The sequence below is a fragment of the Pagrus major genome, chromosome 13 (assembly GCF_040436345.1).
Source record: "Pagrus major chromosome 13, Pma_NU_1.0".
NCBI lineage: Eukaryota > Metazoa > Chordata > Actinopteri > Spariformes > Sparidae > Pagrus > Pagrus major.
The window spans coordinates 25,723,090-25,750,132 of NC_133227.1; the positions used below are offsets into that span (position 1 = coordinate 25,723,090).

At 41.4% G+C, this 27,043-nt stretch overlaps 1 protein-coding gene across 3 annotated transcripts in view; it reads left to right on the forward strand.

Annotated features, from left to right (window-relative positions):
* Positions 1-27,043, forward strand: part of LOC141007396 (rap guanine nucleotide exchange factor 6-like) — a 163,275-nt gene that overhangs the window by 116,219 nt on the left and 20,013 nt on the right. For all 3 annotated transcript variants that reach the window (XM_073479755.1, XM_073479754.1, XM_073479756.1), the window contains 9 exons: positions 1,986-2,122; positions 5,331-5,489; positions 6,752-6,904; positions 8,396-8,560; positions 9,836-9,943; positions 10,197-10,400; positions 11,556-11,664; positions 11,758-12,001; positions 18,931-19,088. In XM_073479755.1, the coding sequence (XP_073335856.1) occupies positions 1,986-2,122; positions 5,331-5,489; positions 6,752-6,904; positions 8,396-8,560; positions 9,836-9,943; positions 10,197-10,400; positions 11,556-11,664; positions 11,758-12,001; positions 18,931-19,088 (1,437 nt within the window). The remainder of the gene's footprint in view (positions 1-1,985; positions 2,123-5,330; positions 5,490-6,751; positions 6,905-8,395; positions 8,561-9,835; positions 9,944-10,196; positions 10,401-11,555; positions 11,665-11,757; positions 12,002-18,930; positions 19,089-27,043) is intronic.

Below are 27,043 nucleotides of genomic sequence, written 5' to 3' on the forward strand. Positions count from 1 at the left end.
GTTAACTTTTAAATTTTAGTTTAGATTTATAACATTTCTTAAGGTTATAATATCTTGCTTCTCTCTAACCAACCAGTGAATAGCACACTTCATATCGATAAAATAGACTTAAACAAAATGAAGCACTGACACAGTCTGTGCTGTTATGTCATTCTTGACTGACAGTTGCTGTTTTTAGATCTAATGTACACGAGAAACAGCCTTCACAGACTCCATCTATCATTCAGTAAGCACAGGGGAGATACACAAACGCCCCTCTCACAAAAAAGACCCCTCACAGTGGTCTCTAAACACCGGCGCCCTTCCAGTGTGTATTTTTATGCAGGCAATCAGAGAGATGACCTCATTAGCCGGACCCAGTGGGGTCCCAGTGGGAGAAGGTGACCACATCAGAGAGCTGAGGGGAGTTGTAAAAGGCCCGGCCTGCTGAGTGCCTGCTGGGAGGCTGGCCTTCTCATCACCTTCACTGGTTACTCAGCTCATTCAGAGAAGAAGAGATACTGTAGAGAAGGGGGTGTTTATCTTGAGTTCAACCTCTGAAAAATGTGTATAAAAAAAGATTTTTTTCTACATTAATAGCCTTCACTTGAGTGCAGTTTGACCCCGAGCATTTTTTATCCATCCCTGCTGATCTCTTCCTCCCTTCGCGATATCTTATCTTTTGCCTGATTAATTACTGGATAATAGAACTTATTCTGGCCTCTTAAATGAAACATTCTTGGAGAAAACAAATCTGTCATAAGCTTGCACAAACAATCAAAATATTATCCAAATTGCAATATGACCAAATATCCAAATAGAAGAAGCTCTAATCTTTTGATCAAGCCACTACTGTAGTGCTACAGAGATGTTTGTTTGGTACAGGACCCAAAAATGTCACATCATCTTAATTTAGATAGTTTTTTCATTGAAAATGAAAATTGTAATGCAAAAATGATCATTCCCACTAATAGTGACTCATATTTGATCTAATATCTGTCAAAATAATTGCAACATGATTTTTTTTTACCTTATTGTGAAACCCTAGTCTGTCATTGCTTGAACTGCTCACAACCAAACATGTAATTGAGGGTTCGTATAAACACATAACTTAGTTTTAGGGGTTATCAGTCAACCTTTTTTTTAGCCACCTTGATACTGTCGTTACAACCTTATAATTGATAGAGATTTCAGTACTGCCTGATTAATAACACTGCATTAGCTTATTATCTGTTTATTTTGCCAGTTTACTGTATTCAAACAAGAGCCTGTAGTCTGATGAGAGGTGTTTATTATTAGATATATAACCTTGCAGACTGTAGCTTTATTCTGCATTAATTAGTCACATCAGGATACTTAACATAAAAATTCAGTCTAAACCTCATTTTTTCCTCCTCTGACAAGCGTCCAGCCTTCTGGAACTTCAAACACCAAGAATTGCCGAAAATACTGTGTCGGTTTAACCCAGGTTTTTCAAAGACCAAAGGAAACGAAGAGCAGAGATGGAGTAGAGGAGAGGAAATGAATGAGGCGATAACAGCGGGGGGAATAAAAGGGAGCTACTGAGCCAGGCTGCATACTGTGCAGGTTGAAGCTGGGTCACTGTGTTCTCAGCCACAGTGCAGAGGAAGTAGACAGACGATCCGTAGGGAAGGAACAGGGTGTGAAAGTTTCTCATTAGGCATAAAAATCTTAAGCATAGATGGTATGTGCTGTAGCAGTATGGCTATTAGCCTGGGGTTGCTGGATGAAAGCATTTAAGATATACTGTGATCTCTGTTTTGTAATTATGATGTTTGAAGAGGGTTTGCTCGCAGTAGAGACCGTTTAAAAGTCCAGAATTTGTTTTAAAAATGCTGATGTTTGTTTGGAAGAAAATCAATGAGTGTTGAAACGTTGCCTAGCATACACAAGTGACATAGATACATACTGTTCTTATATGTTTTTTTATCTTTCTATTTAATTGCTTTTCTTCTCTCCCCTTCTTCCCTTTTTGTGCCAAACAGAGCAACTACTGGAGTTCATGCACCAGCTGCCTGCCTTCGCCAACATGACCATGTCTGTGCGCAGAGACTTGTGCAGCGTCATGATGTTTGAGGTGGTGGAGCAGGCTGGAACAGTCATACTGCACAACAAACAGGAGGTAAGACTAAACTCATAACATACACAGAAACCTGTTGCAGAAGTGCATCGTCGTTACTGTGCAGGAACTTTCCACTTTGCATTTCCATCGCACGCAAGGGGCAAAATTAAGCTACGGACACATTATTTCATCCCCCAAAAGCTCCCTGCGAGGGGGGTGTGGCGGCTTTCAGCATTTTATTTCAGCCGCCATTTTTTTTAAATCTGCAGCCGCAAACCGGCTATGGCCCGTGTCCATATGACGTTCCTGTCGGCAGAGCACTTGGGAGAGCTGAGTTGAAGCACTTGTGTGGTGCAGAAGAAAAGCCTGTGCGACTGATATTAGCTAATGCTATGGTAACAGAGGTTTTACTGAACTGCTAACAAGGGTACAATACACAGAGAGATAAAAACACAACACTCATCAGCAACAGTCAGTGTACGGACAGTCTGCTCCCACAAATGGACTTCACTGTGCCTGTTATGATAGTTTCTGTCTGATAAAGCTCAAGATAACCAGGCACGGCCAGAACAGGCTTCTCCTCCATTTTCTTGGTTAACAGGATGATGACCCACCCAATTTAATATATGAGTGGTTGCCTAGAAAAGAGCAACAGTGACGACCCTCTAAAAATGTCACTGTAAATTTCAAGTATTTTCAACTAAAAGCTCTCTGAACGGCGGCACTAAAAAAGGCTGAGTGCTCTGAAAAAAGACACTTTGTTTAGCACTTTTTCTTAAAGTAAGCGGCCACATGCTGCCGCTGCGCTCTCTTCTCATTGGGAACAATTGACAGAAGATGCTGTTGCTCAGAAAAAAGACGTTATTTGGACACAGGCCCTCAGTTTTTTGCTCATTGTGCTTCGACACAATCGTCATGAAGTTATAAAAGAAAGCACTCAACAGATGGACAGACAATTTGTTTGCTGTATAGTTGGGTGCAAAAATATAAAACAGTCATTGTTTTTTCATGCGTCAGTGGACTAATTTGCCTAAACTTCTCGGGTCTTTAGACCGTGGTGGACATGCAAATATCAACAGGCTTCGAGAACCTTTTACTTCCGTGAGAAAGTAGTTGCAGATACTTTGGGTGAAACACGACAAAAGTCTGAGAAAGTTTTGAAATGAATGTTGTGGCTTTTAAGGCTTAAAAAATGTATTAATATTTGAATTAGAGTTTTTAATTTTTTCCATGTTATTGCTCTCTTTTGCTGCGTGTCCCGTGAAGATTAGCCACTAATAGGGTCATTATGAAATGCAAAATATGTTTTGTTTCCTTATTATATCTGCTTCATTAACACAATTACACAGAATTCCCTCAATACTTAGATTAGTGTTTGTCTTACTCAGTCAGGAACAAGATGTGTTTGCTGGCCTGCTGATTCTTAATTGGATTGTTAATATAATTACAGTTAAACAATCTTTGTCTTTGTCTTTCGGTGGCCCGGTGTAACCTTCCAAACAGCACACATAAATACACACAAGAGTGAACTGAGTCAGCATGAATGAACGTGACAATGGAAAACAAAAGAAAACATGGAAGAAGGAGCACAAAACAACTCATACAAGTACACGAAAGAGCACATCCAGGTGTTGACACAAAGCCACTATGTCCTCACCGTCTTCCTGTCTTTCTCGAGGTAGCTCACACACACTTAAACCAGTATGTGCAAAGTCACTGCAGAGTAAAAGCCCTGTCAATCACCTGAGCCGCTACACAGCTAATTAATTAAGTTACATGCCTGAGAAACGGGCGCTCTGTCATGGCTGTTTGGTTGCACACGGCAGCATTAGAACCGACAGGGTGATAAATGGCAATGAACTGCCAGCCGCCAAGCTCCGGGAGGACGAAACCCAACAGTAGACAACAAGTAGTCCGTGTGCATGTCTGTCTGTGCTTCCAATGCCGCCTGTTTCCAGTCTGGTTGACGGACATGTCTGCTCCGCTCTGTCCGTCTCTCTGCGGACTCTGTGTTGAAGGTCAAAGAGAAGCACTTGGCTCCTCTCATAAGTGAACACAACTCTGCTAAGTGAGCGAGAGAGGGGAAGGAAAATAAAGAGTCTAAAGTGGTCTGACAGAAGTAAAAAAGAGAGGTAAAGTGCTTCAGAGGACAGAAAGGAAGAGAAAATGGAAGCCGAGGGAGCCGACAAGGGACCGTCAGAGTTATAGTGACGAGTGAAATCACCTAAAGTTTCTTTATTTTCCATTTTATTTGAAGACAAAGAACTTGACAAATAATAGTTGCAGGCTGCCATAGATATTCATGATTGAAATTCATAGTATATATGTTATGAGAAGTGTTACATTTATCCTTATGTTCAAAGTAAATGTGTTTGATTTCTTTACCTCATCTTACTTATTAACATTTTATCATTGCTGAGAAATAAGGAGAGGGAGGCTGACTGTGAGACAGAGAAGCTGGCGTTGAGAGAAGGTGGGAAGCGCTGAGAGAATTGGAGATTTGCAGGGTGAGAAACAGCGAGAGGAAAGAATGAAAAGGCAATGAAGAGGAAATATCAGTTTTGGTTGCGGAGGAAGCCCGGGGCTCGGTCGCCCTCCCTTCACCCGCTCACACCGGGGATGAATGGCTTGTTATATTATGCCTGCTAGCATTTCCTTTTTCAAAAGCCACCACTAGAGACACAATAGCTCTTCAGCACCACACTCATACCTCACACAAAGCACTTCATGCTCACAATGTACTAAATGTCAGCTAGTAATGAATCCCCATTCTTGTGCATTGGTGCAGTGATATCCAGTGGGCTTTTTTGAAATCTAGTGATTTAACATTAAACACTGCCAAGTGATGTTAGGGATGAGTCTTACAGAGTGAAACACACAAGAACTAGAGTGGGTCGTCCGCTAATCGATCCCTGGACCCTGTCAAAATGTCCTTGAGCAAAATACTGAACCCCAAATTGCTCCTGATAACTCTTTCATCAGTGTTTGAATGTGTGTGTGAATGGGTGAACGCTAGCTCATGTTTTAAAGCATTAAGTGGTCGGTAAGACTGGAAAAGCACTTTGAAAAAGCGGTCCATTTAGGTGCACAAGAGTAGTTTGAATACTACAAGACAGTAAGCGTAGATGGATGTACATGATTTTGACGCATCTGTGGAAAATCAACCATGAATGGAAAGCAATAAAAAGATTCACAAGCCAGCATCAGTATTGGCGGTAAAACTTGTGCAGATCAAAAATGTTTGATGTGTCGTGTTTGATGTGTGCAGCTCGACCACTGGTATGTTATCCTGAACGGAGCAGTGGAGATCAGCCACCCGGAGGGGAGAGTGGAGAGTCTTTGCATGGGCAACAGTTTTGGGATCTCGCCCTCGTTGGACAAGCAGTACATGAACGGAGAAGTTCGCACCAAGGGAGACGACTGCCAGGTAAAGAAGACGAATGAAAACATTTAAAGGAGACATGATTTTGTTTTGGGTTACTCATAGAATAAGTGTTCATGCTTTAATGCTGAAAAACATTGTTTTCTGATACTTTCCAGTGCTGCAGCTCTGTATTCCACCTCTGTCTGAAGGGCTCTGTTTTAGTTTCTGTCTCTTTAAGGTCCCACCCCTCCCGAATATCCAGTCTGCTCTGATTGGTCAGCTCACACATGCCTGACCCAGCACCTCTACCAACAGCAGAGGAGCTGTGCTAAATTAATTCTTAAGTGCCAAAGTAGCAAATGTTTGACCTGATGACATAGTGTGATGTCATAAAGTAATTAAAGGCGAGACGACTAACGAGGCGTTTCAGGAGCAGTGTTTTCTGTGGCAGAGAGGAGCTTCTGTTGGTGCGGATGTGAAGTGTGTTTCCTTTTTAATCTTGCACTGCCTGACTTAATGTCGCAAAATGTGTGCCACAGTGCAAGACTGGCAAACTTCTTTTTTTCTTAATTTCTTCATTTGACTCCAGTGTAGAAGTTTGCAACCACCCCTAAATAAATCATGGCACGTCTGAATGTAGAGATTTCCTTTTCCTCCTTTTTGTCATTTAATACAAAAGCCCACATTTGTTAAATCACCTTTACAAAACCGAATCTTGCATGTCAGTGAGGTCACAGGCCTGTTGTACATTGTCACTGTCATTTTATTTTCAGATAAGTTCACAAATAGTCTAGCACGTCTCTCACAGAAAGTCAGTGTTGATATAGAGCTAGGATGTGTCGTTAATGTCTCCACAAAGGTACAAGAGGGCCTGCATGTACTTGTGGTCCCCTCTGCTCACACTGCCTGGTTCCTCCACTGCACACATCATTTCCTGTCTTCAGCCACAGCGGAACTTGCAAAGACAGAGCTTAGCGAGCCAAATGCAGAAATTAAAGATTTGGTCAAGGGAAGCGCAGTGAGTGACAATGCTGTAGGAGAGTGACGAGTCACATCTGGCACTTTCTGCTCAGTTAGTTTACAGTGTCAGAAAAGAAGTGAAGGATGCCTCTGGGAGATGTCTCCTTGAGAGGATTTTGGACTACCAAAGTTAGTTAGCGTGAGAAATAGTGTTGTTGGACTTTCCTTCCTTCGTCCCTCTGATGCCTCTCTCCACCCGCCATCATGCTTCTTCTGTGCTGTTCTTCGAGTACCCGACTTTGGTGCAGAGCAGCGTTTTGCTCTACTACACGTTCACCCGCTTTCCTCATGTCATCCTCGACCAGTTCGTCTGCATCGCCCAGGAGGACTACTGGCGCATCCTCAACCATGTGGAGAAGAACACGCACAAGGTGGAGGAGGAGGGGGAGATCGTGATGGTGAAGGAGCACCGTGAACTCGACCGCAGCGGCACCAGAAAGGGACACATCGTCATCAAGGTAAGTGGTTTTTAAATTGAAAAAAGTTAAAAGTATTTTGCATTCTCTTCTATTCTACAACCCTGATTCCAGAAAAGTTGTATAAAGAATAAACAATATAGAATGTACAGTACAAAGACTATATATTTAATGACAAAGATCAACAAAGTAACATTCATTGTGGGTGGAACAGTAGAGATGCAGGCCCGCTTGGGGGTTTAAACGTAATGTTAAGCTCAGCTGGTGTTTCACCCGTAGCTCAATCCTTGTTAACTGGCTTGATTATAGAAATACGCTCAACCTTGTTCAAAGATATGTCCTACACAAAATGAATGTCCAAGGTTAAGCTAATAAGCATGTTTAATCTCACCCTAATCTCAGGCTGAAATAACTAACTTCTTGAATAAAAAAATATATATATATATATATCAGATTGTTATTATTATGTACTAAATACACTGAAATGCCCTGGATTTATTTGAGTACCGCCTCATTATGAATCGACCATGCCCTCACATACAGTATCTTGCAACAAAAAAAAACCATCAATGCAGCTGCTCAGTGCTCTTTGTTGATTGTTCAGAGGCCCCGTTAGCACTATTAGTGTTTGCCGGAGCATTTTCTTGTTCGCTACATTGCAAAGCGCTCCAAGGCCTTTTGATCCTTTTCCAGAGCCTCCAGAGGCAGCCAGGTATTGATCGGATAATGGGCTTGAATGATTCTCTTGGCCGCCTCTCCGAGGAAGGCTGTTGGCTCCAAAAACACATCCAGTGGAGATGAGTCAATTCACAAGCGTTAGCATTTCCGCTTCTGTTTCTGGCTTTTGTTCTTTTTGTGTCAGACAAAAAGTGGATGCCTTTCTAGTTTCTGTTCCCTGTCCAATGAATCGTTTCCCCCCTCCAAGAAACCTCCACTCTGATAACATTAGCAAACTCGCTGAAACCACAGGAGTCAAGTTTATGTCTCAGGCATCTTATATGAATACAAATGAAAAGATTTAGAAATAAGAAATAAAACATTTTGTTGATTTGATCTTATACAAAATCCAGAGAAGTGTGCTCCTGTAAAAGAGCTCCTGTGTGTGTGTGTGTGTGTGTGTGTGTGTGTGTGTGTGTGTGTGTGTGTGTGTGTGTGTGTGTGTGTGTGTGTGTGTGTGTGTGTGTGTGTGTGTGTGTGTGTGTGTGTGTGTGTGTGTGTGTGTGTGTGTGTGTGTTTTATTGATGGGTGACTGACAGCTCAGTTCAATAATTGCATCTTTATAGTTTATGTCCTTGTCACTTTTATGATTAATCTCAACATTATTTATTCAAATTGGTGTGTACTGGCGCTATTGTGCCTGCTCGCTTCAATGTGTGTGTGCGCATTTGTATGCTTGTGTTGTGTGTGTGTGTGTGTCTGTATAGATTATACGTGCCCTTGTGTCATTTCAGCTGTCTTACATGTGTACGTATGAGTGTGCACCATGTTTTTCTCCTTGTATCCTTATGTGTGTGTGTGTATTTTTCCCTCCAGGGAACTCCGGAGCGTCTGATCATGCACCTGGTGGAGGAACCGTCGGTGGTGGACCCCACCTACATCGAAGACTTCCTGCTGACCTACAGGACCTTCCTGTCAAATCCCATGGAGGTCGGCAAGAAACTGCTGGAGTGGTTCCAGGTGGACAGCCTCCGGGACACGGTGAGTTTGTGCGCATGCAGTTGGCTGCTTTTAGGTGTGTGTGGACCAGCCATGTTTGTATGCATGTCTCTACTTTTGAGTTTGCCTGTGTTGGGTAAGGAAAAGGTCAAGTGGGTCAGTTGACGGGGATGGGAATGTAAGTAAATGGGGCAATGATGAGCAGTAGAGTAGACTACACATACTAAATCTGTATAAACTCTTTCATTATGTGCTATTTTACGTGTGCAGAAATAAATGAAAATCCTCGTGCTCCCATCAGGACTCTTAATGTTTTGTATTCACGCATGTTGATGGAAATCGTGTGTTGTGCCGCTCACGTGCCAATCAATACAAGTTCAGCCAGCTCAGCTGTCCTTGAGCCCGTGCAGCGATTTGTTCATGCCTGCCACTCCCTTTGTCCATAACTGCTTTAACCTAAGATTAGTCTTGTCCTGTCAATAGTCTTTATGTGGTTGTCATTCAGGCTTATAATCTTCAGCTCCATTAAACGGCATCTAATCCTGTACAGAGCGAGCAGTGAGACAGTAACAGTAGGTGGAAAGAAAGGCGGGGAGATGGCATGACAAATGGAAGAGAGAGAAGAAAGTGGACATTGATTGATGCTCTGTGTTGATTTATCGGTTGATGCTCTGACCTTTTGCAAAGGTTGGAACAATGTTACCACCAGTGTAAAATTACAAATATAATGGTTTCCGAATGCCCTCTGCTTTTGGTTTTTCCTCTAATTGTTGCGGGACTAAATTAAGCAGTCAGCTAGTGGTTGAACGTCTTTTTGCAGCCATGGATGTGGTCATTATTTAGCCTCCCTGCTGTTTCCAATATTGTACCAGCTACTAAAGATTTCTTATCAGAAATAAAGACAGAAAAACAAAAAATCGGAGGATGGGCCTGCATTTAGAGTTTAGAGTTTGGCAGGAATTATTCTGATTTAACCCTTATATAAGAAAATGTTTAACATGAGCAATTTTGATAGTAGGATAAGGAAGGCTGCACTTAAAGCGCTGTACCTAAACTGTGCCTGAGGCAGTAACCAGCTCCAGAGGTCCAGCAAAGGAGTCAAACACGACCTCTGACCCAACACCTACAGTGTGAGCGTTCTGCAAGAGCGTTTAACACATTTCTTGTCAAAGCTGCTCACACTCTTCTGCTTCTTCTGCTTCTGCTCTTAAATTGCACAAGAACTGTAGGGTGGAAAAAGAAGTAAACATGCACTGCGCGAAAAGAAGTGTGTGTTTTTGTGTCTCCTATCAATAAAGCCCCCATTGTGTCTTGCAGGTAACGAGAATAGTGCTGCTGTGGGTCAACAACCACTTCAATGACTTTGAGGGCGACCCGGCCATGACACACTTCCTGGAGGACTTTGAGAAACATCTCGAAACGACAGTACGATCACACGTTAATCCAAATTTAGCTTTGAATTCATCACTTTTTACTCACCTGTCTTAACAGAATAGTAACTCAGATCAAACGATTATTGTGTCATCATTTATATTCTCATGTAAAAACAGCTCTAAGCATCACATTTGCAAGTTGTTTTTCTGTGCAAAATATACATCACGCACCTCAGGAAACAAAAGTTAATTAGAATGCGAGACTGTTTAGGCTCATCGTTTTCCCATTTTTCACTCCTTGTCAGAAAATGAAGGGCCATTTGCGGCTGCTGAACATAGCGTGCGCAGCCAAGGCTAAGTGGAGACAGATCACTTTGCAGAAAGCATCCAGGGAGTCGCCGCTCTACTTCAGCGTGCAGGGAGGCAGCGAGCGAGGCTTCGGGATCTTTGTCGAGTCGGTGGAACCAGGGAGCAAAGCAGCAGAGACCGGACTCAAACGGGGAGATCAGGTGAGAGGACACAATGCGATATCAAGCAGTAAAATACAGAGTGCTACTTCAAAATATGATGCATTGCTACCTGGCTGCAGATTCGTCTTTCCTTGATCTCAGAGTTAGACTTGGGCATCGTCATTGTGAAGTAAAAGATACTGAGAGGCTGTTTGGAAAGCTTTAGGATAAGAAAAGCTTTTATCAGGAAGGTGTCAAGAACTTAGAGACCCACTTTTCAGCAGCAGGAACTTGGAGACTTGTTAGTATTTAGATAGAAAAAGGAACCAGATACAGTAGAGGTCCTCAAACACACCACATACTCACATACACACCTAAACTCAAAGTGCAGTAAAGATTCATCTCTCCGCACAAGATCTCAAAGGTCACACCACTGAAGTGCCTTTGGGAACAAAAACTTTAAATTTCATTCAGCGGTTCAGATATAAATTGAAGCTTGAACAATATAAAGTCTGGTACGGCTTGAGAGGATCTGTCAGTAACAATGGGAACATAATGTATATCCAACTGCCAAGTTTTCATCAGAGGCAATTTTTCTTCAAAGATCCATCGAAAATGTTATCCTTGGAGCTTTATTTCACTAGATACATAATTAAATACTCTGACGGGACCCACTGCAAGCTCAGAAGATGAGCTCAAGTTAAAAAAAGGATTGGTCTGCTGTATCTGTGGTTACACTTAACATCTGTTAAATGTGAGAGCTGTTATAACTGATTCGTCAGAATTACTACTTACTCTTACGTTTCCATTCTATTTATTGTCTTTTGTCGAGGTATATAGTTTCATGATTACTTATACAGCACATCTTCTGACTTTTTTTATATTTAATCTACAGATTCAGCTTTTATAAAAAGGTTGCATGTCAGGAGAGTGTGCAAATCAAGCTAACAAGCAGTCATTCTGCACTGCACACTTCCCTTTTTGTGTTATTTAGAGAGTAACAGGGTAACCACATTGGTTGCATTTAGTAAACTGTTAAAAGAGATAATGCTGAGTTAAGAGTCAAGAATACTAGTAATATAATGACAGGAAAACCAGAAGACAGCCAATGTGTTTCTGATTTCAGAAAGGGTGTTTCTTTATACAAGACAAATCCCTGTATCGGTCCCAGCTGTGTCCTGCTTTAAATCTGTCATTTCATCCGTCTTGTTTCAGATCATGGAGATCAACGGTCAGAACTTTGAGAACATCTCCGTCACCAAAGCTGTCGACATTCTGAGGAATAACACACACCTCTCTCTCACCGTCAAAACCAATATATTTGGTGAGCAAAGTCCAGAGTATTTGTCCGCAGAATACAATCCACTTCAGTTCATATCAGTGCTCATCCTAGATCTCTGTGCCTTCATCCATCTAGTCTTCAAAGAGCTCCTCAGCCGGATTGTGCACGAGAAGAAGAACGGCGGACCTCACATTCCAAAGATCCAGGAGAAAAAAGGCAACCGCTTCTCCATTCCCGACCTTCCTGGAGACATGGAGTTCCCCACAGACCACAAGAGCACCAGGAAAATGAAGGCCAACACTGTGTCAGGAGGACGGAACAAGATCAGGAAGATGCTGGAGAAGACGCGCTTCAGTATTCTGCCACCCAAACCGTTCAGGTAAGAGGATTTGTGCCAAGTATGCTGTATGTATGCAGGAATTTAAAAATTCAAGATATGTATTGTGTATCGCAATATAGTCCAAAAATATTGCAGTACTATTTTAAGACCATATTTCCCAGCCCTAGTTAGAAGCATAGCAGATAGACGGACATTGAATGAAGCTTTAAATCATTATTTCTGTTCCACTGATCAGATATGGCATCTGGGACAACTTTCTCTGTCACAGCAAAAACTGCTTTTCATTACGAGGTCGTATCCACCACAGAATGGTGTGAAATGTTTTTGTTTTTGGTCATAAACACAACACAGCAAGATTTACTGGAGTTTTAAAGCAGCAATAATTTATATTTTTATTCTGTTTTCAGCAAAACACACCCTATAAACGCACTCTACTTCTATTTGCTCTGCATCCAACAGTAGATAGACACAGCTACGGAGTAGCTGGTGAACATAGTGGAGCACTTTAGCAGATAAAGAGACGGATATTTCCCTCCGGAGTTGGTAGACACCAAAATCAGAGCCAAAAGATATTAACATTTGCTGGTTAGTCTGAATCACCACCTTAAATGAATGAATATTTTGCTCTGTAACTGCAGGATGTGTAAATACTGGTAAACAACTGTTTGCTAACAATTTCCCTGAGGTGATGAGATGTTGATTTGGTTAGAACTACACCCAAGTGGACAAAAAAACAGTGAAGAAAGAAATGTGCAGAAAGAGCCAGAAACACTCATAAGGGCTTGTTGAGTGGTCCTAAAGTTGGCCGGCCCACAATCCTCTCTGACTGTCTCTGCATCCATATTGTAGCACGCTGTGACCATCTGCAGACAGAAAATATTGGAGGCGTGAGCAGAAGCTTCTAGCTTTGCTGCTGAACTAAACCATTTAATGCACCTCACAAGGTGCTTTGAGAGTTCAGCCTCCACTTGCAGCCTGTAGGAGCAGCAAGTGGAGAGATTTCACTGTACTTTAACTGAAAAGCTTACTTGTGTTTAATGGAAAGTGATGGTACAAAGAAATAAGTGCAACCAAATGCAAGTTCCATCCCATTTCACGCTCTGAAATGATTTACTTTTGCGCTCACTTACTTGCGGTTGTATGAGAGTCAATACTCTTATCTACAGCTGCTGTAATGTCGATAGGTTGCAGCCAAATCATAAAAAATGTAAAAGGCATCATAATCATCATCATATAACCATTGTCATTGTCATCCGTAACCATCCATTGTACTCGCAGCATCTGGAGCAATTGAAAGCAATTGTGCAGATGGAGGCTCATATTCAATATTCCAGCCGTAACGTGCTGATACAGGCTTGATTTCATTTCATCATTTCATGCCTCTCCAGGCCTCATTAAACTCCATACTGTGTCAGAGTGAGAGAGAGACGATGCTGCTCTCGCCCTGTTAATTACAGCTCGAACGCACTGGAAACTCACTCACATGCACACACACACTCATTGGCACAGACACTGGCATGCACATATCCATGTCCCCGCACTTTTCTCTATCAGTTTTCAGCCCTGCAGTGATTACGTCAACAAAGCCACACAGTTTGCATGGAAACTGATTATGCTCTCTCTCAGTAGGCAAAATACACACTATCACCCGGCCATTGATCTGACTCGATGCACAGCTTACAAAGGCTCTCCGCTGCGTTATATTTATCGACCGAACAAGGGCCTTCGTCACTTTTTTTATTTTATTTTGCTGGTCGCCACCATTCAAGCCGCGCTTTGGTTCAAAGGACTTGATGGCTGATTAAAGGGACTGGAGATGAGGACGGAGATGAGACGGGCGATTCAGGGGGTGAAAATTTGACGCGAGGCAACATTGTGAAGTTGTCTCCTGGGTGCATGTGTACAAAAGATATCAGCTGCACCGAGCTCAATACAATTGAAGACACCGAATTTTAAGGGGCAAGGTGTGGCTAGAATTTCAGTTTTAAACAAGCAACAAGTAAAGCAACACGTTTGCTTCTTAGTAACAAATATCAAAAAGAGATTTTTACACATATTTTCCTTAAAAAACAGAAAAATACAACCGTCTAAATCCAAGTTGCTCTCTTTCAGACGAGCTTAATTGCCCAGTTAACTCATCGTAAAACACTTCAGTCAATCTCGATGTAAAAGAAACAACTCGGCAAACAATCCTCGTTCGTCATTCCCCAATCAACTATGGTTTGGTCGAAATGAATCCTATATTCACAGAGTAAGATGTGAAAATATTCCAGCTTCACACTTCATCTTCACCCGCTGTTGGCGCTCACACCTCTCCTGTCCCCGTCTTCCATGTCTTCTCATCCCAGGAGTCCCCATAGTCTTGGTCAGAGCTGCTGTAAATCGCCTCTGTAGTCTATCCCCTGTCTTCAAACTGGCCTCTGTCTATCTCAGAGGCTGTGTTCAGTCCCAGTCTGGTGTCCAGCCGTACCCCCACATCAGCTAATAGAGCTGCTAAGCTCCCTGGCTAACTGAGCTACTTGCTACGGCAACTACTTACCAAAGATAGCTACATCAAAGAGTAGTAAGTCCAGTATAGGTAGCAACACCAAGTGGTTATGCTGCCCCCTATAGTTTTGGAGCTACCTTCAAACTCCTTCTGCTCATTTCTTACAAATCATACCTTTTAGCACTCCCACACACACACACACTAGACTCCATGTCAGTTAAAGGACATGTTGGCTCTCACAAGGATGAAACCTGTGACTACAGTTCTCTCCGTCTCCCTCTCTCTCTCTCACAGAGGCCACATTTCCGAGGCTTTCGCTCACTTCCAAATAACCAAATAACCCTGTTTAATATTTTAAAATCCTCTTCAGATGCCCGGCTTAGGTACATACACAAACCCACCGTCACTGCTGCTGCCGCACCTTTCTGTTCTTGGCTGACATTGTGCTCCACTTCAGACAAAGATTTTATATGACAAGGACACTCCGGCAATAAACAAGTCGTTTTTCTGCCAAATTAACATGTCTGGACCGGTGCATGTACCTTTTATACACATCCCATATTGACCAACCCGGGTGATTTACATTCCACAGATTGGAAAGCAATAGACAGAGGTTTTAGCCTTTAGTCGGTTTGTCTCAGAAGTCCGTGGTGATTTAGTGAGATGACGATAAAGTAGTAACCCCATGTCCCATGATGCCATTTTCATCCTCTCTGCTTCTCATGCTGATGATACAGTTACATGTACTAAATCATGATGAATAACACTTTTACTGTTGTGTAATTGAGTGTTTGTGCATCTAAACATTCACCCGACGAGACATCCATATTGTACTGCGTGCTCACTGCACTACTGAAAAGATCTGTTCATTATTGCTCTGTTACACGTATAACCCTGCTCTGTCTATACGTATATACTGTATATATAAATAGTTACTACTGTATGAGAGCTGCAGAATATTGGAAAAACTGACACACTTTACGATATATATAGCGAAGAGAACAGAAGCTTAAAGTGATGACGCTTATTTCTGTACAAATTCCTAGTAAATAATGTTGTTTTTCTTTAATTATAATCCTTATGTGCTTCCTGCTATCGATCAAATAGTCGAGCTGGATTTCCTGACAAATCCTGCAGTTTTTTCTTTCATGTGCTATGTATAGACTTGTGCTTCTGACATTTTTTCTGCCTATTTATTTCAGCAAACCTGTCAGTGTTTCCAAACTTTGGCTATCGTATATTCTGTCAATGTACATGTGTGCTGTTTCGAGTGTGTGTGAGAGAAGAGAGGCCTTTTCACTCTGCTGCACTCGTATCGCTGAATCACTTCAGCAGAGCTTCTGGGTTTTTTTTTCGGTTGTTTTTTTTCTTTTTCACGCTTTTCAATGTCGTCTCTCTTCCTGTTTGTCTCCGCTGCTTCAGGGGCCTGTTTGGGTAAGAGCTCTTGTGTAACTCCCCATCCTCTAACCATTTGATTCAGTATCCATCTGCAGACCTGCGCACAGCAGGCAGCCACACACACACGCACACAGACACACACTCAGCAGCACCACTGACCTTCAGCAATACTGCTAGAGGACTGCATTTATAGATTTCATGCTAATTCCTGTAACACATGAATGCCACTTTTCTGCAGAGTCAAGGTGTTTCTTTCTCTTTGGTTTTACATTCAAGCTCTCCAGTTAATGTGTTCACGACTCAGGCTTTCGGTTATTCAACCAAATGTGCTGTTTTCTGCAGGGAATTTTGCAGAAAATATCAAAGAGGCTTTGTTTTTTTTTTTTACATTTTTATTGTCTACAGGTGGTTTTGGTCTCTTGATGTTGAGCATTTCAGAAAACCTGAGCCATAAGTGAATCAGATAAACACCTGTATGCAAATAAACTTGCAAGCTTGTTTTTTCTATGTCTAGTCCATTAATAGACTCGCATTATATTCAGTGAACCAAAAACTCTACAAAACTGTATCATTCTTACTTCAATCAAGAATGTTGTTATTTGTGACAGTCAGACTTTCACATTTGCTTGTAATCATCAGGTGTAATTATGTCAGTCTTCACCTGCATCGGTCAGAATCTGAATGTTATCAGACTTGTATTATTATCACATTATCAGAGCAGTCCAGTCTAGTCTTAGTTGAGCTCCATGCTTTCCTTATCTCTTATCTCTTTCCATATCCTCCCATTCTCCTTTGTCTTTTTTCACCGCCTTCCAAATCCTATTTCTTCCCTTATCTCTTCCTTTCATCGTCCTTTTTCATCTTTTTCTCCCCCTCTCTTTCTTCCACCTTGTCGGCGCACCACCTATCGACTGGTGACTCGAAGATTACAGAGGCTTTGCTACAGCAGCACTCAGCTGTGTTAGCGGAAGCCCTGCATTACTGCACCATGTTCAGGACAAACTGTACAGACGCAGGGAAGCTACAGTTAGTATGCAGGCGGCAGGATGAGATGAGCTCTCCGTCTCAGACACTCAGTTTACAGACTGCCACTCAAACTCACAATGACAACATATTTAGATTTGTGCAGTGTGTATTTAACATCAATTAATCATCACAGCATTTAAGTGCTGATATCATATCATGCTGCATTCATTTTCTTTAATTTGTGTACCAGTATGTTTATAGTTAGTCTAAAATGATATTCTAGATAGTTTAGATACTGCTTAAGGTCTTAAGTGGTTCTCTGCAGGGGCTGAAAAGTCTTAAAAAGCATTGGATTCAGTTTCCTACAAAGAAGAAGGCTTTTGTGTGTCTTTCTGTATCCAACTGCAGCCTGTTTGTGTTGTCTTGAATCGATTTTATGATGCAATAATTTGATTAATTGTATTATTAGAAATTATTGTTGTACACTTGCGCTCGGAAGTTTGTGGTCACTTCGACATGTCCTTTTTTTGACGATTGTTAAAATTAAAATAAAAGTCTCTGTGGACGGCGCTTGATTGAGCCAACTTCACAAAGACCCAAAGCACAGCACCAAACTATGCAAGAACTTATTATAGGGAAGAAGCAGTCAGCTGGTATTCTGTCTATAATGGAGTGGCCAGCACAGTAACCAGATCTCAACCCTATTAAGCTTGACCGTGTGGGCTGTAAGAAGTTCCCATCAAGCCACTCTAACCTGTAGGAGGTACTTCAGGAAGCATGGAGCGACATTTCTTCAGATTACCTCAACAGATTGACGGCCACAATGCCGAAAGTCTGCAGGGCTGCAACTGCTGCCGATGGAAGATTCTTTGACAAAAGCAACTAATTTGATGAATTTAAGTAGAAAGAAAGAAAACATGACATTTATTTTGGTGACCCCAAACTTGTGAGCCGTAGCGTATACTGCTAGGGGAAAAAAAGATTTAATAATAAATTCTACACCTTGGCCAGTATGGCAGTGACACAGGTATTAAAATGCATTCTATGACGCATTAAAAAGATGTTTAAAAGTCCTAAATATAACCGGATAAACCTTGCAGAAACCATGGTTGAGTTAAAATCTACCACAACTATGTTATCCATCCTTTAGGGAACCCACATTTATCATTCGAGGCAGAGCTTTTCAAAATCACAACACCCAACCTGTCTGTTTGTGGGTTTGTCTCAAAAGAGCTGCCATTTCCATCACATATATGCAGATGGAGGCAGTCTAATGAGGCCATTAATGTAAAGGTTGATGTTTACATATCCCTGAGCGGCTTCTGGAAGAGCCAGGTAGAAAAGGCGCCTGTCTCTCAAGTCCAGTTTAGCTGCATAATGTGACCAACTGCCGGACACACACACAAGAGAACAGAGGGCCAACAGATGGAACAGGAACATAATGTACAAACACCCAAAGACATGGCAAAACATCTGAACGAGCTAAAATCCTTATTACCTTTCATTTCTTTTCACTTGTGCTCTGCTGTTTGCGATGCTTGTTCGTGTCTCTAAGCTCGTGTGTACCTGTCTCATTGTCTCGTGTCGTGCGTGTGTGTGTTTGGTGAACTTGTGCGTGTCTGTCTGTGAATGCTCCTTATCAGTTCCTGCCATTCATGAAGCCGTCTCTTAAATGAGTTTCAGCTGTGTCACTGCTGCATATGAAAAGACAAATATAGTGATATTGATATTTTGTGTTGTCATTCTGCAGGAGGAGTAGACATTTTGATTAAATCTCCTGATATTTTCTTTCCCACGGTGTTATGAGACTTTTATGTTCTCAAAAAAAAAAAAAAAAAGGCACTCATTCTAGTACTTGTGCTTAAAGCTCATAAAACACAAGGGAAAAACATTCAGGCAGCTTTTCTGAAATATGTCTACGGCTGCAAAATAAAACTCTCGAATTAATGTTGGAACATTAAGTTTGTCTTTAATGGAGAAAATCTCATTTTCCCTTTTCTCTCTCTCTCTTTCTCTCTTTTACAACACACAATTTTTCTTGTTCTACCATCCCTCATTTCCCCCACTCCATCCTTCATCCCATCCTCCTTCGTCTCCCTGCTGCTTTTCTCTCTAGCGATGGTGGCATGGGTCAGTCTCAGGACGACAGCATCGTGGGAACCAAGCAGTGTCGTCACAGCGTGGCCATCATGCCCATCCCCGGCAACCTGTCGTCCAGCAGCCCTGACCTGCTGCAGCCGGCCACCAGCGTCCTCGACTTCTCCAACCCCGCAGGTAAGAAAAGCACGCTGACTCAGTGAAATCAAGAGGTTTCTACATAACTGTGGTATTTGATTATTCTGCTGTTGGGTTTTCGATTATTATTGACTAGAATGTCGCCAAACTGGAGCATTCGACAGTTAGTTGTTTTTATCTTTGATGAGTGTAGTGAAACAAATTAAACATTAATGCAAACAACTATTTCCTCACAAAGTACTTCAGAGAAGACACAACCGGGCTTCTTAAATGGCCTAAAAAATCCTGTTTTTACTCGGATTTGTAAACAAAACAAGTGCAAGTTCCTGTGTAAAGGAAGCTAAACCTCCATCTCACTCTCTCAAAGTTGTTTATGACCTTCGTGGTCTTATTCCAGTGCTTCTTTCCTGAAGCTGTTTGTCACACTCGACTTGAGACCTCGGCCTCATTTGAACAGCGAAAGCCACTTGTGGAGTGAAGGACTCCGATTCTCAGAGACCCTGTACAGACAACCTGTCACCCTTGAACATAATCGCATAAAGCCGCTGTATGAGAAGTGTCGTGCTGTGTGCATTCGGTTTCCTCGAACACAAACTCTCCGTCTCTCCCCTTTCATCTTCCTCTCTCCTTGAAATGCAGGCAAACTCCTCAGAAACACTTACACTCTTTTGTGCTGACAAAGGAACACACGTTCACTTCTTCGAAGGAGGCAGCTGGAGATTTCTAGCATAGGTTTACACACACTCAAGGCCTGGGGTCTTTCTTTTTGAATTGCCATAGCGCCGTTGCAGAATTGTGTCCGTCTGACCAAAGTTAACCTCCTGGACTGAAAGACTCATTTATTCTTTTCCTGTCAGGCGGGTTTCTGCGCATGTAATTATATAAACTAACATGAAGGACTCCCCGTGTGTGTGTGTGTGTGTGTGTGTGTGTGTGTGTGTGTGTGTGTGTGTGTGTGTGTGTGTGTGTGTGTGTGTGTGTGTGTGTGTGTGTGTGTGTGTGTGTGTGTGTGTGTGCACCTTAGTGAGATTGAAAAACAGAGAGAGCGCAGAACAAGAAAGAGAAAGTGGAAAAGGTGAGAGAGAGCGAGAGAGTGAATATCGTCCTGATTTATTCCACCGGCCATTTGTCAAAGAGCTGCACACACTCGGACAGACGCACACACACATACGCACACCTGCACGTACATCCCTAGTTTGTAGACCCATACATCACATGTGGTTGTGTTGTACAAACATACACACACCAACCGGGGCTCATTAATCATCCACCATTAGATCAAGTTTCCTTTAGTCCCATGGCTTCCCATTAGATTTAATAGTAGAGCCGCTCAAACTGGACCCTGTTCCAGATGCTCTGCAGGGCCGATAATACCTCCACAGTCTTACCTGTAATTACATTTGCATATCTGATGCATCACTTTCACTTTTCCACTGTTCATTCAGGGAGATATGAGTAACATGGCTGCAGTTATTGTTTTGGATTGTTCCTAGTTAGACAGCTTTTATTTTATCTGTCCAAGAGAACCATAAAACAACCAAAGTATAAAATACTAAAATGGCTCGCCAGTTATACTTGGGCGGCCGTTAATATACCCGGGCAAACCGCCCAAGTAAAATATATGTGTGGGAAACACTGAACTTTTAGTCCTACAGTAGAAGGTACTTTTCGGCCTCCAGGCTGTTGTTCTTTGCGTTTCCAACTCACTCAGAAAATCCACAAACTTTAGCAGATAAGTCAGCTGGTGTATGAAAAAGCGACGGCTGTTTTTATGTCATTTTTTTTGCATAACTAGATAACAATGTTTTTTTCGTCGGCAGTCCTTCTGTCGCATGCTTCCATTTTGATAGAGCGAAGACCCAAGCATAGTGTTCCCTGCAGACTTTCATATTGTCTTGACTCATATACTGTCAGGTAACAACAGGACAACAGACCTCATGATAAGGCTCTCTTCATCAGTCACACATTCAGGTGTTGATCACGTCTTCCCACAAACAATGGCCCTCTAATGTTACCTCAGAGAGTGACCGTCAGCTGACTCTCATCTGACTTCCTCAAAGAGAATCAGACAGACTTCTCTGAATCTATGCGGTGATATCTAAATTTAAAATGTTCAGTTCCCACAATGTGTAAAAGCACAACAAAAAAACAAACGAGCAGCAGATTTTTTTTAAATGGTGGCTGAAATAAAATGCTGCTATCAGAAATGTTCTGCGCTGCTCGCTACATCCTCATAATTCCTGTACTTTTTGAGAATACTTTTTGGTTTGTAAAAATGTTGTTCTTGCGGCATCTTGGTCAGGACCCCCTTGGTAAAGAGATTTTCACAAGGCTTTAGTAGGGATCCTTGTTAAATGAATCGTCACTGATATAGTTCACCACAACAGATGTGGTCTATATTAACTTAAGATATAAAGTGCTTCACGGTAACCAATGAGTATGGACATACCAAATAACGATAAACCCAAAAAATGCAAGAAAGAGAGAAGATTGAATATAGAAATCAAAGACGAGCAAGTGTCTCATACATATTTTAATCAGCAGGCCTCAAGTTGTCAAGTGACAGGAATGATTGATTCTGTATTGGAGACATTATTCAACCTTTTCGTAATATAATCTTAAATCTTGTTTATGTTAAGCAGTTCTTTTTCATTCCAGCTTCTCAAATGTGATGGTTTGCTGTTTTCTTTTTCTGATATCATAACTTAAAATTAATTCTCCTGGACAATAAAAAAAGCGATTCATGGACGAGCACTGGGAAATTCTGATGTCCATTTTTCACTTTTTTCTTAATATTCCCTAGACATGAGCGATTAATCATTCCATAAATCCAAGTACATCCCTGCTTTAAACAACAAAAGCTGACGCGGTTACAGAAGTAAAGTGTGGACGTTAATGCTGTGCTGTTCTTTTCTCCTATCCTGGAGATAGAGGTAGAGCAGAAGTGACGACGTGTCTCTGTGTCTTTTCATGTGTGGCTCTGAGCAAAGTCGTTCCCTCAGATCCTCAGGTTCTTCTTTTTATTTCTCTCTTTCCAACCGCTTTCTGTTTCTTTTCTTCCTCTCATCCTTTTCTCTCTCCCTTTTCTTTCCTCCTGCGACTCTCCTGCTGTGATTTTAAACAGATGTTCTAGTCTCGACATGATGACTCATACTCGGCCCCTCTGGTTTTCACACGAACAGATTAAGGCTACGCTACAAACTCCGCCGGTCTTCCCTCCTTTTTCTCCTCTGTCATCATGTTTCCAGTTACTATGTCTCTTTGTACTCTTTCTTCCTCTCATATATTCACTGTGTTTTTCTCTTTTTTCCTCTCTGCTTGCCAAGCCTTGGGACTCTACTGTAAGTATACACACCTTCACTGCTACTGTTGGATTGTCTTAGTCTCTGCTTTCTTTAATCCGTGAACTTATTGTCCACACTCCTTCTTTGAATGTCTGCATCAATGAACTTCATCCTTCAGGCTCTGGTTTCAGTCTTGTATTGTATTTATATTTCTCCACTTGACATCCAACCTTGTGAGAGAATATATGAGGCTGTTCACATTTGGTATCAACGTCCTTCCTGAGTGAGCCGATCACGAGTGGACAACTAGACTGATAATGGCAATGTCCCCAGACTCCCTTACAAATGGCACAATTTTAGGAGTTGTTGAGTAAGGAGAAACTTAACAAACTCTGTGAAACTTTGCCGGATACATTCTAAATCATTGACACCTTCCTGTAAATTCAGCATTAAATCAGTCAGCCATTTTGTCGTGGCATCGCTGTACCAGCCTGTCTGCTTCCGTGTCTAAAGTGGTTCTTACCTCCCAACACACTGTTTCAACTGATTCTATCATTTACACTCAATTCATGAAAGAGCACTCTTAATTGGTGGTAAACATGTCAAATTTGACAAATACAGTAAGCAGTAACCAATATAGGCAACTTCTTTGTCGCCCATGAAGAAAATCCCCAGACTCCCTTTAAAAATCGACACATTTTGTGAGTTGTGGAGTTAGGAGAAACTTTATAAACTTTGAAAAACACTGTCTACACCTAATTTTTAACTATTTGGGCATTCTGATTAATTCGGCAAACATTATACATGAAGACACTTCTTAAATTGTGTTAAAAACATTGCTGTCCCCTTGTGTGCACCACTCAGGACAGATGTTGAAACCAAATGTGAACAGCCTCTATGACTATCATAGGATGATGTGATTTTAGTTTTTCAAGATTCAAACTTCAAGCAGATCAAAAACACTGATGTTTTTTCAAATGTTTAGCAGCAATATTGTTAGTAGACAGACTAACAGCCAGTCTGTTAAAGTAAGTAAGAAAGGAGCCACAGACTTTTAAGACCAACCCACCTTAGCTTTCCTGCTTAAGTCTCCTTCTTATCTAACTTCCAAACATAGACACATCTTGTCCTGGACCACAACTTGTTGAACAAGCGACCAAACAAACACTTAAAACTGCACCAATAACATCAGTTTGCAGGCTAGATGCTCAGCTGCAGCACATTCAAGGGCAGTAAGTAAACCTACCTGAAAATGTCACCAAACTCTGCCCATGGCTTGTAAGCTTGTCCAGCTGCCTACAATATAGCACTTAGAATTTTTTCATTTGTGTTTATTTATGAGAGCCCTGGTGTTTAACCCCAGCTACTCCACTCCACTCTCCTCTGAGCACCTCCAGCCATCATGTCCTGCCCTCTTCTGCTCCGTTTGCTTTACCCGGTGATTTATGTCGTCCGACTGTATGATGGAGTGACTGGGAAAAGCTTTGGCAAATAGTAGAAAGGAGGGCAAGAAGGAGGCTTGTGGAGAGTGTGTAGCCTCTCTTTGTGCTGTGTTTGCAAAAACCCCAGACTTTTTGTTTTCCTGTGTAGAAATCCTCTTTGGCTTCGGTCCATGGATAAATTCTCTGGTGCTGAAGAAAATGAATGATACCTTATTAAAGATGATAATTGATTGGGTGTTTGGTTGGATGGGCAGCGATTGTCCTCCTGCGTGCAGGTCGGGTCACAGCTCGTCCACAGGATTAAATATGATTAAGCCCCCCGGATATGATAGCCAGCTATTAGCCAAGAGCTTCCCACTCTCTCATCACAAATCACAGCTAATGAGACACAGAGCGTTTAGCTTGCACTCGGTTCATCCTCACCGCCCTGCTGCACATAAACAAGAGAGGAACTCTGCTGCTGCAGCATTACAGGAAACATGGAGGGAGCAACACATGTATTTCTGATTCTAAGAATAAAGGATCGCACGGGTCATTCAAATGAAAAGGCATACAGAGACGCCACCTTTAAATACAAACACTGTTCACATGATTCTCACATGATGATACCGGTGAGACATAAAATCCATATATACCAACCAGCAAAACTGCACGCGGTGACATGTAAAATAGACACGGGTCATTGAAAGTGATTTGATTTATATATTTTGTGGACAAATGAAGTTGAGATCCTCTGGCATTGTTTTAACTTAACATGAGTAAATAGACTACATTCCACTGTTTGCATGCATGTCTCTCGCAGCTGTGTCATTGTTTCACTTGCCACCTGCCTCGAGAAAGTGCGAAGGTCACAGGCGTGCACAAGTGTTCGAAGTCGAGTGAGAAAGCTATTTTTAAGCGAACCATAAAGCCTGCTTGTTTTCATTATAAAAATTGTCAGTGTTGCAACAGTAATAAACCTTGTGTATGTGTCTCAAACTGTGCAGTTTTGGGTGCTTGAATTTGAGGGAATTCAGCCTGGAAAGTCTTTATTTATAGCTTCTACTTGTTTTTCAAGCTTGTGCCAGAAACATAGCATCAATAATGCTGTTTCAGCCAAAAGATGGAAAGAAAATTGAAAACTAAACTTTTCAGAGAGTAATGCAAATAATAATAATAATCATAATAATCATAATAATCATAACCTTAATGGTCATAATAAAAGTAAACAAAATAAATAAAGGTACCTACAGACGTTGCACAAAGGGAAAAAAAATAGTAAATAATACTAAATCAGCCATCAGAATGATAAATCCAGGCTTTAATGGAGCTTGTAGATAAAACCAGTTGCCATATGTTACATAACTTAGTGGAGAAACTGCTTCTACAAAAGAAGCAAAAGCCATGAATTTGGTATTTAAGATCGTGTTGGAAACCTGAAGAGTGAACCTTCCTGGGAATCTGGCCTTCTTCTGGATAAAAGTCACTAATCATTCGACTGACATATTAAGTGCATGTGATTCAAATCAATAAGCCCCACAGTACATAGAGAGGTCATCCATAGCCAAGATTGGCCTTCAACATCAAAACATCAATATGTCGGCGTTCCAGGAATCATTGACTGCAAAGCAGAAAATGACAAAGTGAAATTCACACAATATACAAAGCGTAAAAGACACCTATATGCTTACATTTAAACCAAAATATTCAAAGTACATATAAATCTACAATATGTGTCAAGACTCAGCCAGCAGAAGTTACAGAATAGAAAAAAGATTTGGATGCATATATATGAATTGAGTGAAAGTGAATACATGAATACATTCCTGTCAAAATAGTTTATACAGAAAGGGAAAAGGAGGCAACAGCAGCATTTATTCATATGAATACAACCAAACTTCCCTCAAAAAGTCCTCACTTATTTCATTCCTACATTGTATTGGAAATACAATAACCCTGTACACACACGGACACACAGAGACACACACCAACAGGCTCTTCTAACAAGCAGAGGAGATTGATTGTCAGCATTCACTCTAACGTTATTGTTATTGGCTTTACCTTCAGCAATTTGTTTGTGCTTATTGTGCTGCCGCCGCCACTGCTGTAATGATGATGATAATAAAGCTGCCCCGGCCATCGTCATCTCAACACACACGCACACCTAAAGATCCCTACAGTCTCCGCAGACAGTCGAGAGATCTGTGTGCTAATAAAGGTGAAGGTAATGACTTTGTGTCTGAACACACTTAACTGTTTTTCTGCTCGGTAAACAGGAGGAGGCACGCTCATCAGTCACGCAGGCCTTTTACTTTGTTTCTCGGTGATCTCTTCGTGATCTCCCTCCATTTTCAGTTTACATGATGGAGCTCTTCGGCTGCCTGTGGCTAATGGGCCGTACCCTCTTCCTTACTCAAACACAGGGATCTTTAATGCAGTATTTCACTCAGGGGGAACATTTCCATTATTTAGCACACATCGCTCCGTGTGTGTCGCGTGCAGCTGCTCCAGCATCAGCTGCCACAGGAAAATGTAGCTTTTATTTTTGCCTCTTACTACTGAATATTTACTTAAATCAATCACACAATTATACCGTATTTAATTCATTCATTGAACATAGGGAAAACAGTTTTACTGTTTATGAATTATTTTGCATTCGTAGCTTTTAAATGCATTACATAATGTGGCTCAGTAAATGATTTAGGTTTCAACGATTAATTATTGAATGAAGACGGTGTGTTTTTATTTATTTTTTCTCTTTGAGTCTTAACAGAAGGTTTCCCTGTGATGTTATGTCGAATATACAGGACCAGGACAGGACTACATTTTTACTTCTAACTCAAGTGTGTTATTATTATAAACCAAAGTATAACTAGGTCACAAAACTACAAGAAAGTGAGAGATGATGATGTGCGGAGATCATTACCCCACATGCATGTTTAGTATGAGATCCCTCCTGCTTCTACCACTCGTCATTTCCTCTCTAGCTGCATGTGTCCTTGTTTCTTTATCTGAGGCGCAAAACATCCGTGAAAGACGTCATTGATCATGTCACATGTACATATAGCTTATACCCAGAATCATTCCATATTGATGCCCGGTATAAGTAAAACAAACAACAATTCACTTTACTGTACATGCTTGCAAATAAACAGTGACAGGTATTTATCTATATGTATGTATTCTGTTGGTGACCTTGTAGAGGCTTATAATATATCTGCGTCCAACATAGAAAAAGCAGTTGACCTTATAAAGATGTTGCAAGATGTGGCATCATCATGCAAGTCCT